This window comes from Anser cygnoides, chromosome 16 (genome assembly GCF_040182565.1).
Source record: "Anser cygnoides isolate HZ-2024a breed goose chromosome 16, Taihu_goose_T2T_genome, whole genome shotgun sequence".
NCBI classification, from domain to species: domain Eukaryota; kingdom Metazoa; phylum Chordata; class Aves; order Anseriformes; family Anatidae; genus Anser; species Anser cygnoides.
The window spans coordinates 12,552,805-12,567,724 of NC_089888.1; the positions used below are offsets into that span (position 1 = coordinate 12,552,805).

The window sequence follows — 14,920 nt, forward strand, 5'->3', positions numbered from 1 at the left end:
AAGCATTGTACCTTTTGATTCATGTCTGCTTCACAGAAGTACAGCACAAAGGACGTAGCGTTTGTAGGCTCGTCTGAGCATTGCCTGCTGTGGTTGGAAAGCGATAGTTTTGAGCTTCTGTCCTTTCATCTCCAAGTGCCTCTCAAACATTCATTAACACAGCCCCGCAGAGGTTAGGTTTCCCCCCCTCATAGTCAGGGAAATTGAGGGCAGAAGGCTTTTTTGAGGTGGAAGAGTAGGAACAGAAGTTGAATGCCAGTGGTGCAGACTCTGAATACTCCCCCCTATCCTTTTAAAGGATGGCTGTGACCCAGCTTTGCCACTTCTGGAGCACCATGCCACCACGGAGCAATGGCAGATGGGGCTAATCCCTCCACTAGGTCCTGGAGTCCATTGCAGCAAAAAGGAGAGCGTTTGCTTCCAGCTGTTTTGTTTCCCATTATTATTATTACTGGTAGTAGTAATAGTAGAATTAGTATTATTTGCTGAGTCTCAAAATATAAATAATTGATTTAGGTAATCTCTGCTCTTGTGACACTTCTTTAATGAAATGTCTTCATTGGGAGCAAAAGAATCCCATTATGAGACGTTCATTCAATGCGCAGTGATAACAAGGAGAAAGATATGTGATTTGTATAATCTGGTTAAATGGCTCAGATTGCCTAGCCATAGCCTCCCGGGTATAATATTCATTTGAATAAAAGTTGATTGATTTTTTTTTTTTTAACTAATCTTATTCTTTTGTTAGAGCCACAAGCAACCTGCTGCCTTTATTGTAACTCAGCACCCTTTGCCCAACACCGTAGCAGACTTCTGGAGGCTGGTGTTTGATTATAACTGCTCCTCTGTCGTGATGCTGAATGAGATGGATGCAGCACAGGTAAGTGATTTTTCATCATTCAGTCTTGTAGCTTTATTCTCAGATCCAAAGGGTTTTAAGAGGGTTTCTGCTGCCATTTTCTTGTGGTCAATAAATAAAATAAAGGATGGGAACCAGAATGTAATAGGTAATGGTTTAGGGTATTAAGAAGGATAAAGGCCCAGGTCCACATGCTTGACTCTTTCTAAGGCAGCTAATTCTCACTGCATTTAACAGGGATGAGATATCTAGTATATTGCCTTTGTTGCGTATAATTTCTCCACCCAAACCGATTTCCATTTCTCCTGTTTCCTCCCTAAAAATATGTACTTCATGCTTGCCTGTTCACCCAGCATTTCCAGAAAAATAAAACCCAGAGATACACTGAAAACCTAGGAAGGATCTTTTCCCTGAGCTTTCCAATGAAATTCTGTAGCACTAAGAGGAGCGGCTTGCACCATTTTTGGAGAAGCACATTGTGCTGTGTATATTTTTTTAATTATTATTTTTTAAGTGTCATGTGTAAGTTGGTTTCTTGGCCACCAAACACACCATTATTTTCAGAAGCTGAGCTTGCAGGGGGAGGAGTCATTGCTGTTGCTCCTGTTCCAGAATTTCCAGCCACCTTGCTGATGAGTGGCAGAAGATAACAGCTTTCAAAAAGGCGTAATCATGCAATTTGTGTGAAGAGTACGTTTGGCATTGCTAATTCACCCATTACAGCACTTGTTAAACAGGAGAAGAACTCTCAAGTAGTTGGTACTTCATGGATTAATTTTTCATTTGTGTCTTCGCTGTCTTCAAAATTTTACCACACTCGAAGGCAGCAGGATTATTGGTCTCTTTTTTTGGATGGTAATGGAGAAACCAATCACCTGGTCATTGAGGGGAGCTCCCTTCAGGGTGGAAGCTGAGGGATTTCATTTCTGTCTGCGGTGAGAGCTCTGCTCAGAAGTGGGCTCTCTTGGTGACCGGCTGAGTCTCAGCCCTCTGTGCGAAGAACTGGAGGTCCTGTGCATTTGCTGCCTCCTGCCTGATTTACCCAGCCTGCTTCTGAGTCTTGGCATGGCATCCAGAGGCGGATTTCGTCTTTTCCTTTTTCTCAGACACTTTAAAAGAAAAACAGAGCGTTTTCTGGAAACCAAGCATACTTTCTCACACTTCGTTCTCAGAAACCTATCAGCCTCAGACGGTGTTATTCTTGCCGACTATCTTTCTGTAGAAGACTTTACCTGCTTTTTTTTTCCCTAGAAAATTTCAGTTTTTATGAGGTAGTTTTCAGGCATGGAAAAGGAGGTTTGGCAGTGAATTAAGTCACTTTGACAGTTATTCTAGCATGGTGTCACCTACCTCAAGTCTGCAGCCAACGCCAAAAACACCCAGCTAGCACTGGAAGTTAAGGATAGCTTTAAAGTTTGTATCTTATGAGCTCTCAAGGCAGGGTGTGAAAGTTTGCTGTCAGTTGTGAAAGTGAGATTTCTGAAAAGGAAGCTTAACTGTGTTACGACATCATGCTTGCACTGTTATTGTACAACAATGTTATTATCTAGCTGCTCATCGTTGCCTAATCCAAGCACGACACCATAAGCACAACAAAACTGTCAGTGTATATGGTTGCATGCAAATGCCACACTTGTGTGCTTAAGCAGGATGTTTTACTCATCTACATGAATAAAACACAAAAAATTACTTACACAAAAGCTGTAGTTAAAACCAAATAAGTGGTTAATAAATAAAAATGTGGTTAAAATAAATAGGTCAGTGAGCCTGTAATGTACTGTGCAAGAAAAAAGTACAAATAAACCATTTGGAGTTCAGAGAACATAAAAGGTTGTTTTAAGCACTGTATAAGCAAGCGTATGCATTTGGGTGGATGGTCATTCACAGACCTGCTTTATGAGAAGCAGGTTTTTTTTAATTCAGGTAAAGTTTAATCTTTCCCTTCTTTCTGCTGCACCTTGAGGTTGTTTCCTAAAGTATCTGTTCAGCTCCCATCTCCATTTCCTTGTCTATTGGACAAATGCTTTGAGACAAAATCTGTAGGATGCTTGAAAGTCTGGAGGAAGAGTAAAGACAACCTTCAAAGGAGGATTTGCTTATGTGGTCTTGACTTGCTTCTTAATTTTGAAAAACTAACAAGGGCAAAGATGCATACAATTTCATCCCGCCCAATTCGATCCCATATGATCAAAGGAATAACAGGAATACAGAATTAATGCAGTAGCATGCACACATATGACAATATTACTGACAGTGATTGAAACTGAAAAGCCTGAGATCAAGTTCAAATGAGCATCTAGAGGTTTCAAGACTTCTCAAAAATTACACTTGAAAATAGGAAGAAAAAAAAAACACAGAAAAATGCAATCTCAGCAGAAATTGCTAATGAGACCTCATGCAAAATATTTTCTTGCCGTGATCTATTTCCAGACGGGTTTGAAATACTTAGATTGTAATTTCTGTGAATAGCAGTGTGTTTTTTTTATGCTTTGAATTCAGTAGCATCAGCGTAAGAAAAATGACTTCTAGCCCGCTTTACAAACTTCAGAGGTTCAGTTGTGGTTCACCCAGAAGTTGAAGTTGCTCTGGTTGCTCTCAGAGCTAACTTGTTTTCCCTCCCCTGCTCGCTGGCAGAGTCAGAATGCCGGAAAGTTCATTGCACAGAAAAATTCCACCTTGCTTAAGATTAATTTTGTTGATGTGTGTACAGTTCCCTCATTAACTTCAAACCTATGTGATTCCTACTACATTTACCTGCAGACACTGGTCTTTTAATGCTCATTTTAAATCTATGCCCTGTTTGTTTGCCAGCCACTTTTCTGCACCTTTACATCCCAGAATTCAATCAGAAATTGTGTTCATGCTGAAAGAGGAAAAAAGTCAAATGTCTAAAATATGTTTGTTTTTGTCTTCACATTCGTGTTATAAAGAAGTTTCACGGAGCTAGAAGGAGGTATTTTCTGAGCAAATACATTCTGTAATAAGGGATTTGCTATGGATTTTGAGCTGGTTATGAATTTGAAGTGAAAGAAGACCGATCATGCATTGCCTTGTTAATATTAAGGTGCTTTCTGCTTCCCTTTCGGTGTTCTCACTAGCTCTGCATGCAGTACTGGCCAGAGAAGACGTCATGTTGTTATGGCCCCATTCAAGTAGAGTTTGTTTCAGCAGATATCGATGAAGACATCATCAACCGGATATTCCGGATCTGTAACATGGCCAGGGTAAGATCAGTAAAATATCAGATTCCCTATTTATTCTCAAAAATATATTTAGGGAAGGGGAGGAGGCAGAACCTAGACTATGGTTTAGAGATGCTGAATCTCTCACCTAGTAGCAGAATTCCACTGCAGAATGTAGTAGCTACTTCCTTTAATTAACATTTAATTGCATCAGTCTATATTGGTAAAAGGCTCTTGGCTGCAAGTAGAAAGTGGATGATATGAGCTGAAAATCTGTATTTAAATGGAATTCATTTTTCTATGTATATTTGAGAACAATTAATCACTTAGTAGCCAATATAAAACCATCAGTATCATAGGAAATAAACTGAGACAGTGTCAAATGCTCTCCATCTGTTACCTACTGTGCATCGTCTCTGAAGACAAATGCAATGTTTACTGGCTTGACTGGACTCCCAGTGGCCACTGTTTTCCTATAAATAAGCAACTACTGTTTCTGTAAGCAACTTTTTGTCTGTGTTCCTCATCTCCAATATAGCTGAAATGATAGAAACAAAGTTTATCTGCATGCTGGACCCAGGCAATGCAACTTCAGGGCTGCAGGGAGAGGGAGGGTTTCAGCAGGGAATTTTTCTCTCATTAGTTGTTCCCCAGATTGATTATATCTCTTTATTTTTTTTTGTTCCTTTTTTTTTTTTTTTTTAATCAGAAGTGGAATCAGGCTCCAAAAATTACATTTCCATACTGTTTAACACATCTGTCTCTGTGTGGTCAGAGCCTGTGCAGCAGTTCAATTACGCCATTATGGAGTGAACCTTGAGGTCTAACTACGTGAATGGCTAAATCACTTACCTATTCACCACCCCATAGCCCAAGCCAATTGCCTCTGAACCAGGGACAGCTGTGAAATCCTACAGCTAATAAAAGTATGGCCCTGGGACTCACACCAAAGCTGGCTTGTAAATGCAGTGCTGGCAGGGTGGATGCTGTGAACTCCTATTTCTCTGCACCCGTCTGTATTCACCACCAACAGCCACTGCTAAAATCCTTGTGAGGATCCTTTCTACCATGGTCCCCAGAGATTTTTTTCTGAGGGCCATCTTTGTCTTTAATTCTTATGGCACACCTGACCTCCAGCAGAGGCTACCAGGAAGGTATATTTGATCTGTTCTTACAATTTGATGAGACTTTTTTCTCTAGTGGAAACAAAACAAGGGATCCGTAGCAGATGTTTTCTGCCTGACTTTGTAGTATCTGAGATCATGGTTATCATGCAGAATACTGCAAAGTCCTCGTTCGCGACTCAGGCATCACATACCCAGAGCTGGAGGATGCTAGCATTAATGATATGAAATTTAGAGGGGAAGATGTCATGTAATTGGTGCCCCCTGCTTCCTGCCACGTTCCCATTAGCATCTTGAAAACACTCTTTGTTTCAGCCCCAAGATGGATATCGCATAGTTCAGCACTTGCAATACATTGGCTGGCCAGCATACAGGGACACCCCTCCTTCCAAACGCTCCCTCCTGAAGGTGGTCAGAAGGTTGGAGAAGTGGCAGGAGCAGTATGATGGGCGAGACGGCCGCACTGTTGTCCACTGCCTGTAAGTAGGACTGGAAAACGTCTGTAGCCTCACAAAATGTGTCTGACAAGGACCGATTATGGATCTGGAAATCTGGTTGCTTGCCAGGCTTCAGCTGCGGAAAACGAATTTAAATTACATTTGTAATACACTTCAAGTTGAATATTGTGCTATATTACCTCCTGGCCCAGAGATTTTACTGATTGTGGGGAGGAGTAGCCAAAAAGTCTCTGCTGTTTTCTGCTGTGATCGGCTCTGACCATGGAGCCCCAGAGGAGCGAAGAGGAGCATGGCAGTGCCCAGGGCTTCCTCTCTGCCACTGCCAGGGATGAGCTTCCCTTTCCTCATGCCACAGCGCTGCCAGCTCTCACACTGCCCCTGCAGAGCTGCTTTTCCACAAACCCATGAGCTTTGTCAACCAGACTGCTGAATACAGACCTCTCTTGGTGTACGTGCTGCTGTGTAAGTAGTGCTTTCTTCCCTTGCCTGGCTTCATCTGTTGCCTCTTTTCTTCTGCACACAGGAACGGTGGGGGACGTAGTGGCACCTTCTGTGCCATCTGCAGTGTGTGTGAGATGATTCAACAGCAAAATATCATTGACGTGTTCCACATAGTGAAAACGTTACGGAATAACAAGTCCAACATGGTGGAGTCACTGGTAAGCTTTTTTTCTACACTTTACCCCACCCAGCATATGCAGGGGGACTTCAGTATAGGTACAAAATTTCATGGCTTAGCCCAGCATGAATCAAACACAAGCATAATATGAAGCCAGCAGAATAAAATTCAGTCCTATTTTAGTATATGCAATGAGTCCCTCAGTCCCACTACTTCTCGTCTTGAGCAGCATGGGGAGCAGAGCATCCCACACCCAGCTGCCTCCAGGAGGCCAAACCCCAAGTTGCTGTCACCATGGCTATGGGAAGCGGGTAGGATTTGTCCTTTTGCATATGCATATAGCCTGGTGCTTATTGCTGTTACATGCCTTGAAACCAGGCAGGGAGAAGAGTCTGAAACCCAGACCATGCTCCCTGCAACCAGAGAGATTAAACTGTCCTGAATTCAAACATCTCAATCGATCACACTAAATTCTTCCTCAAAAGCAGTGAGGGCATGGAACATGAACTAATGAATAGTCCATAGGGTGGCTGTCTCTTTGAGCATTTTTCTCTTCCATTGATGATAACATCTCTTAGTAATGCTTGTTCAGTATCACATAGAAATACAATTAATGTTTGCCTGGTCCTGCCAAATGTTTAAGAAGGAGAGAGGAGGTATTTTTGGCAGCTTGTGGAATGAGGCTCCAGAGAGTTCATCTGCATCCCAGCGTCACTGACTTCTGTTTTGTCTTTCAGGAACAGTATAAATTTGTATACGAGGTTGCACTGGAATACTTGAGTTCCTTTTAGCCCAGCGAAGGGAGGGGAGCCTCCGACATGGTAGACCCCAACCCCTGGCAGACGCTTCTCCCCTCTCCCACGTTAGAAGGCAGTAACAAGTGTGGGAAGGAAAACCTCTCCTTCCCGGAGCAAGAGACTGAGACTGCACAGACCTCGCTGGAAGGAGGAGATGATGCCTGTGTTTGCTGCTGCCTGCTTTCTATTGGAGCATCTACCGCTTCTTAAATAACCTACTGTACAAATCAGCAAAATGGGAGACAGACTGAAAGACTGGACTTTCTAATCCCCTCTGACTTCTCTCCTCTTTGGGATTGTATTTTTGCTCTCCTTGCCGCAGAGTGGGGAAAGAATGAAACCCTTAGGAAATTCTCTTTTAAATGTTTCCTTTTTAAGTTATATTTTTATTTTCAAATCTCAGTCTTTAATTTTTGAATTTCATGCAGCAGTCATTTGGGAAAAATGAGATAGCCATAGGGGATCTATGACATGTTTCATTACAATATGCCTACCTTACCTGTGTTTGTTTTATTTTCCAAATGAAAAGGCCAACACCAAAAACCACTGGAATTATATTTCTGTATCTGGTTCCTCTTAGCATGAAAATAGATGATGGAGATGAGAAGTTGTTCATGGATTCACTGCCTCGGCTTCTACATGTTTCCTCCCAGTTTCTGCTAGACTCCCAAGGCTGTGTGCATGAACTGGTTACATCTCTACTCCGTGTTCATTTCAGTGCTGGTGAAGCAATAGCATTAATTAGTTTCCCAGCCACTTAAACCCTAAGGTTAAATATTTGCATCAAACAAATTGCATTTGTCTTGCAACTTTGGTAACTTTGTTACCATATTTTTCAAGTATTTGCTGGGGTTCAGTGTGTCTTTGAAAAACAGGGTATAAAGTAGGTGTTATCGATCATATACTATGTATTATTATTTTTTTATTTATTATTTGTATTGCCGTAGAACTTAGGACCCCTAGTCCTGACAGGACCCTGCTGAACTAGGCACTGTGCAAAGAGAGAACAAAGAAGGTTCCTGCTCAAGAGCTTAGAATCTGAAGGTAATCTTAAAGTTGGGTTTGATCAAGGTTTCCTCACTGTTTCCAAACTGTTTTACAATCAGATGTAGCTGAGTGATTTATTCGCATTTCCAGCCCCTGCAAATTTCAAAATGGTAACCCATCCAGGCTGTAGGAAAGGTGATGTACATACACAGAAACCTGTTCTGACATGTGCTCAGAAAAGTCTTCGACCAGCACAGCAACTTTCCATCTTAAGCAACACAGCTTTTGTTTTTTTCTGCAGAAATGCCTGTGCAGCTCTACTTCTTTGAAACAAACATCAGGTGTGTTTTGCCATGGTTCTGGATCTCATTCTGACTTCCTAGAAGCTAAGAAATTGCTTTTCTAGAAGAGTATGCTTAAGTAGTTGATCACTAAGGTCTGCAGGATGATCTTGGAGAATTTTAAATGAACAAGGACTGCAATATTCAGTATTTCAGTTTAGCTGTTTATTTATCTTGAGGGTGCAGGGATACAGGGTTGCTCTGTGTGTAAATTAGATTCTGGGAGATGCAGGTTTCTTCAAATACAGACTTGTTAAAAACTAGACTGAATGTAAGAGTTTAAGGAAAACTCTGCTTTCTTACCACTTTGTAGTTTTCCACCCCCAAGTAAATACTCAGAGACTGTGCTAGGAACTCTGTTGTGTTAATGCCTGGCATAGAGAATGCCAGAAGCTCAAAAAAAATGTACTAATTCCACGTGTAAATTGAAAAGGCACCTCTGCTTCATAGACATTCTTTTCTAAAAAAATTATACCTTTGACTTGACAATGAAGTATGAAAATTAAATCTGATAAAAGCAACTCGACGTAAATAGACCAGTATCTAACCAAAAAGTTGTTATCTCTGTCAGGACTTGCAGCAGACTTAAGAAAGGATGCTGGTATTTGCAAATTGAACAGCAATAATCCTCCTTCCTGCTAAGCAGAGAAGGGGCTTGCAGAGGATGCTGAACTGTTTAGCTCATGTTCTTTCCAAGATGCTTTGGATTCTTGGCTTCTTACAAGTGAAAATCTTGAAGGTCTTAAATGTGGTGGACTACAGCATCCTCTGATGCAGCTAGAGTGCCACAAAGTATTGATGAGAACCCCCTCACAAGTTCCTCTGCTCTGTTTCAGATTGGTCTTCTCTGTTGCCTACAGAAATCCCCTTTAGTTTATATTGGGGCTTCAGGTGAATGTCTGGTGTTACAGGAAACAAATTACTTGTTTGATTTACTTTTTTTTTCTTTATTTTTTTTTCTGCTAAGCTACACAAGCAATTCCTCAAAAGAACAGAAGACAAGGCAAAATTATGATATAAAAATTAGAAGGAAGGCAAAATACAACTGTTTGGATTCCAGGCATAATTGCTGTAACCACAGCTTGCTGTAACAGCGTAGGTCAGTAGTTGGGGGCCAGTTGCAAAGAAGAGGAAGGAGGGAATCCTGATCCCAGATGGGATTTTTCAACTGCCCAGGTTGAAAGAAGGTAAGGAAGAACTACCAGTGAAATGTTCATGACTTCACCAGCTCCAGAAAGCCAGAGAGATTCACTCCCTGTAGAAGCTTTGGAAATATTAATTAGTATTTAACATTCTGTTAATTTTACGTGGAAGCTAGCATACCTCTAGCTACTGAAGGACTAGTTCAAGCTCTGAGGTTAATACCCAGGATAAAGGGAAAAGAGAGGTAGAAGAAATGGCAATATAACCAAAAAAATAAGTGTCAGAGGTGATTCCAGGCTTAACAATAGCATAGAGGAAAGTAGATTTAAAAGCCAGAAGCAAGCCTAGAGGAGGGATGTATACATGGAGAGAAGCAGGTGTTAGATGAGCAGAGCAGAATAGCTCTTGCAGTGAAGTTGTTTAAGGTCTTGAGGTAGGTTTGAACATATTTTCATGGTTTGAAAAATACTAGTACAGGGTCAGTGGCAAGTACCAGCTGACATGTTTCGTGTGCTTGTAGCCCTCTGAGAATGCAAAGTGATGTTAGCAGTGAAAGGTGTTTAAGCTACACCTTACCTTGTATTTTCAAGAAACAAGTTTAATGCAAATGTTGTGAGTTTGCACAGCCCAACTGTTAGTCACAACTGATTATGTGCCAGCTCAGTTCAGTGTTTCAGCTTTCTTCTAATGTTCAGCTGACAATCAGCATTGAAGGATGCTCAGCAAACACTACAGGTGGTTCTGCGTATGGACCCAAACTGTTATATCAGCACACAGCTGCATTGCTTTCAGGGGACTGACCTGGGTCTGTGTTGGCTCAGGGATTTACACTGTTCTTTGCTACTCAGTGCATATATGTTGGATATAAATTAATGATGAAGGGAAAGAAAAGAAGGCCGCTTTAAATAACCTTGTTATCCTGAGGTTCTTTAAACCATAGAGAACAGCCAGTAGCAAAATAGGTAACGTGTTTGAAGCAAGATCCTGGGCATTGGATTTGTTTTCACTGGGAAAGAGAAACGATGAGGTAAAGGAGGCTTTCTCACTCCTCATAGGGTCAGGGACAAACTTTCCAACCGAAGTATTACTTGCTGTGGTTGGGGAGCAGTAATGTAAGGTAGAACAGGTGAATTCCTCAATGACTGAATTTTAGGCTGGGAAAATATGATTTTGACAATATTTGAATGGTGATAAGGAAAACATTTATTCCCATTCCAACATCCTGGCGGAGTTGGGTGAGAATTGTTTATTGATAGCACAGTATGGATCTGAAGTGTAATCTGAAATTCAGGGAACTGGAAATAAGTCAAGAAGGCTGGGAGTATGGGGACTATCTCATACACAGGGTAACTAACATCTTAAATTGTTAAGGGATGTAACTGAAGCAAGAGATATCGAGGCTGGCTGCTGGAGAATGGAGACCCTGAGTTGTTGCAGAAAAGAGACAGAGAGACTAAACACACTGCAAGGTACAGTAGGTTTCGAAAATCTTTTTTTAAGTTTTTTATTTTTTTCAAAATTAAGATCTCTGCAGGAGCTGCATCCTTTGCTGGCACCTCCCCACCCCTAGACCCCCAAAAAAGGCTGTAAAGAAAAAGGTATTTGAGGACCTGTAAGTAGACCTGAGGTACTTGTTTATTAATGTGAAGAAAACAGACCATGGATGGGAGCGTAGTGTCCGTGTGAAGGCAACTGAAACAGGTGGCAAACAAGCAGATGGGGATTTAGCGGGTTTAGGTCTGCGGACTGAAATAACTGGTATTCTCTGATCCAGTAAGTCTGTGGTGAGTAGGAGGCATTTCAGTTCACGACTGAAATTTTTTAGCCAAGTTGCACAGAGTTCTGTCTGCTTTTGTCATGCTTAGCTCCAACACTGGTTGGTCCCACTTAATTTATTCACGTTTCAGCCATTTATGTGAGCTAGAGTTGTCCGTTTTAGTCCACAGTCAACAGGCGGCTAGAAGGAAAGATTTTTACAAGCACGAAAAAGCCATAGACTTTGTCACCTTTCCGCCCCAAAATCAAGCCGTAGTTCCTATACCCCATCTCTCCTGCTCAGCGCCAACCCATTTTACACCCACACGCCCAGAAAGTAGACAGATATTTTGGGAAATGCTGCGACCCCTAATCAGTCTGGTCCATGTAACTCTGTAGGCCAAAGGAGGGAAACCCAAAGCGTAGCTTCTGGGCAGAGAAACATGGATTTGTGTGTCAGTAGGTTTCTACCTTTTATTCTGGATCTGTAAATGCCCTGTAAAAATGTCCAGTGGCAATATAGACCCCACAGTAGTAGATTTAGGCTTGTAGATATTAGACTTGTTTTTCCACTTACTTTTCACAGGTCCTTTAGAATTAGGTTAGAATTAGGCCCACAGGCCAGTCAGCGTGGGTCACCGCTTGTGAGTCCTGTAAAGGTAGAGAAAGGAGAGAGGATCCTGCCTGCAGCAGGTGGTTCCGAAGGCATTTCAACCAATTGCTATCTGGAGGAGAGGGAAAGGAAAAGAAATGTCCTTTGGAGAAAGACAAACATTGGAGGTAAAGGAAGATTACACGGAATCCTGAAACAGGTAGGAAACTTCCACTTTGTTCTCCCTCTCATTTTCGCAGGGGTTTACTTATGTCATTCCTACTTTTCTGAGTTCATGCCAAAATCATAAAAAAACAGGTGGTAGCACATTCCACCTTGCAGAACTCTCCAGAGATGGAGCAGTCAGTGTAGCAGAGGGAATAAATCCTGAGGGACAGAGATAAAAGGCAATTTTCTTGAGAGGAATCTTCAAGTACAAGGTGCCCCTATCTGTCACGCTCACAGGGTTCTTTGAAAGTCATCAGAGAGCTGTGCACAGTCCTGGCGTATTCCTGCATGTGCAATACAGTGCAAATGTTGCACTCGGAAAACTTCTTTGTCCTATAATACATTTAAACAATCAACTGTGTTATACTGGCAGCCAAGTTAACTTTTAGCTGTTGGAAAGGGCATCTTCTGAACTTGGTATGAACCTGTTGGTTCTCATTTGAGATCCTTCTGATTGTCTGAAGTGAACAAGCTTCAGTCAACCCATTAGAAACACAAATGGGACCATGTGACAAAAGGTATTCAGCGTGACTCTTGGGTCTAAAACTCAGTATACCTCTTAGAAAACTGTGAAGTGGTAAAACAGAGTATTGCATGTTCATTGCACAGACCTTTTCAGGAGCAGGAACTGAGGAAGCCAGCTAATTAAAGTTAGGTATACAGAAATGAGTAATGAGTACTCTGTTAACCCTCCTGTGTTCATACTTTATTTAGACTGCAGTCTTCTGTAGCCATACATACATGATACACAATTTAAATGCAAGTGCCCTTTCTTTCCCTGTTCCCCAAAATACCCATAGTTCTTCCTACAGCATAGCAAGCAAGCAAAGCCCACTTTCTGCAAGGGCCGCTAGGGAAATCTATCATGTCGTTCTGTTTGTTGACTTGGAAAATATTAGTCATCTTCCTCCTCATACGTATTTGAAGAATATACAATTTGGTATAGCAGTTAAGTAAATTCATGCATTTATATACGGCAAGACCAAATCCTGGTGATACTGAGTTTTATGGAAAGACAAAAATCTTGCTGAGTTCCAGTGGCCTTTAGTCTATAATCCTTATTTTCTGTGTTAAAAGATTCTAAAAGCCTCCCTTGTAACCAGTAGACTACACTTAGAATATCCTACAGTTTCAGGTTGGAGTAGCATAATTGTGAACACCTGGCGGCTTGTTCTGTTTGTAAAAAACGAGAGATCTAAATGAGCCTTCCTAGCCTTGTCCCAGTGCCTCTAACAGATTTTTCACCCTTATTTTCTGTTTTCAACCTAACCCTTAAAAAACAAAATAGTGCAGCAGACTGAATGACAGATGCTGGTGTTCCCATAGTGTTTCCTGTTGGGGGGGTGAGGAGAAAACTACTTTCTTGCAAGTCAATTCAGCATGAGCTGTTTCTAAGCAATGTAGTCAGAGACAGTTTCGTCTGGAGCAAGGATTTGCTTGTTGTTGCAAGGTGGAGGTACACTGTAGATGTAACCTTTGGAACCAGTCCTGATCTTTTTGATACAGGTTACCAACAGAATAGGGGTCACTTTAGCAGAAGTACTTGTTGCAAAATGACAGGGTTTCAGTGAAGACTTTTTACTGGGATATCTGATATCCTGGCACACTACTGCTTGGGGGTCTTTGTGAGATGCTTCAAGCATGTTGCTCTGCGGAGGTTTATTTCCTTGTGTGAGTACATCATCTTTCAGTGGGGACCTCCAGGAAATCTTCCTTACCCAAAGTTACAGAAAGGAGTGCGTTCGCAGGGGTGGAAGTGGGAGTGTGGCCAACACTTTATAAGCTTTCATGAATTCAGCTATTCTAAAAGACTCCTGAGGACAGATGATGATGGGTTGTTTGCATTGCTGAAAGTGTAACTAGCTCTAACGCTTCATGTGCTGGACTTCGGTGTACCTGGAGCAGAACTGGCATTATCCCCCTCATCACCCCTGGTAGCCCTTTCTTATGTCTTCAGTACTTACGCTGCTCTTCCATGCCGAACATTGCGGCTGCATCCTTGACACATTTAATCCATACTGACTAACCACATTGACAAAATTCACTCCTGTATTGATTTAATCTCCTTCACCTCCTTCCCCTCTGCGCCAATCCTGTTGAAATTAAAACGTACTAGCATCACTTGTTACCAGACTTGTTACTACTTCAGACAGCAATGCTGCAGCTGCATCTGGATCAGCAGGATCCTATCCAGCTCCCTGGATGCATTCTGCCAGCAGGGAGGAATGCTGCATGAGAGCAAGTCTCTGCTGTTGCAATTCTGCCCCCATCTCCCCTCCTTTGGCCTTTATGGATTACTGGTGAAACTCACTTGTACAGTTTGGATGTTTGATAGATAAAGCACGTACGGGAAAAAAAAGGAAAAATTATAAATACAAAAATCTCAACACTGTGCATTCAGTGTCTTTTCTTTCTAGCTTAAAAGAAGGAAGGTAAATAATGTCAAGTCAATGAATATCAGATATATTTTTTGACTGTACATTACAGTGAAGTGTAATCTTTTTTTTACAACTGCGAGTCCATCTTATTTATTCTTGTAAATGTTCCCAGACAATGTTTGTAATATGGGCTGTGTTGCAAATCCATAAAATAAATCTGTGATCTGAGATTAATGTTTTACTAAGAGACTCTTGTACTTGTGCCTTTTCTTTGCACTTACAGGGGACAATATATTGCAAGTAATACTATTAGCAATGGCGGGGTGATGGCACATGAAAAATCAAGACAAGCTTCTTGTCACGTTGATGGGCAGCTCGCTTTACATTATGGTTATCATTCAGAAGTAGCTTAACAGCAGCAAAGAGAATTCACCAAGCACTTGAATTTAGCTGAAAT

General features: G+C 41.5%; 1 protein-coding gene across 16 annotated transcripts in view; it reads left to right on the plus strand.

The window, feature by feature from the left end:
• The window catches only part of PTPRT (protein tyrosine phosphatase receptor type T), a 571,615-nt gene extending 556,905 nt beyond the window's left edge, over positions 1 to 14,710 (plus strand). For all 16 annotated transcript variants that reach the window (XM_066978461.1, XM_066978465.1, XM_066978464.1 and 13 more), the window contains 5 exons: positions 749 to 880; positions 3,958 to 4,083; positions 5,481 to 5,644; positions 6,147 to 6,282; positions 6,980 to 14,710. In XM_066978461.1, the coding sequence (XP_066834562.1) occupies positions 749 to 880; positions 3,958 to 4,083; positions 5,481 to 5,644; positions 6,147 to 6,282; positions 6,980 to 7,033 (612 nt within the window). In that variant the 3' untranslated portion in view covers positions 7,034 to 14,710. The remainder of the gene's footprint in view (positions 1 to 748; positions 881 to 3,957; positions 4,084 to 5,480; positions 5,645 to 6,146; positions 6,283 to 6,979) is intronic.
• The last annotated feature ends 210 nt before the right edge of the window (positions 14,711 to 14,920 follow it).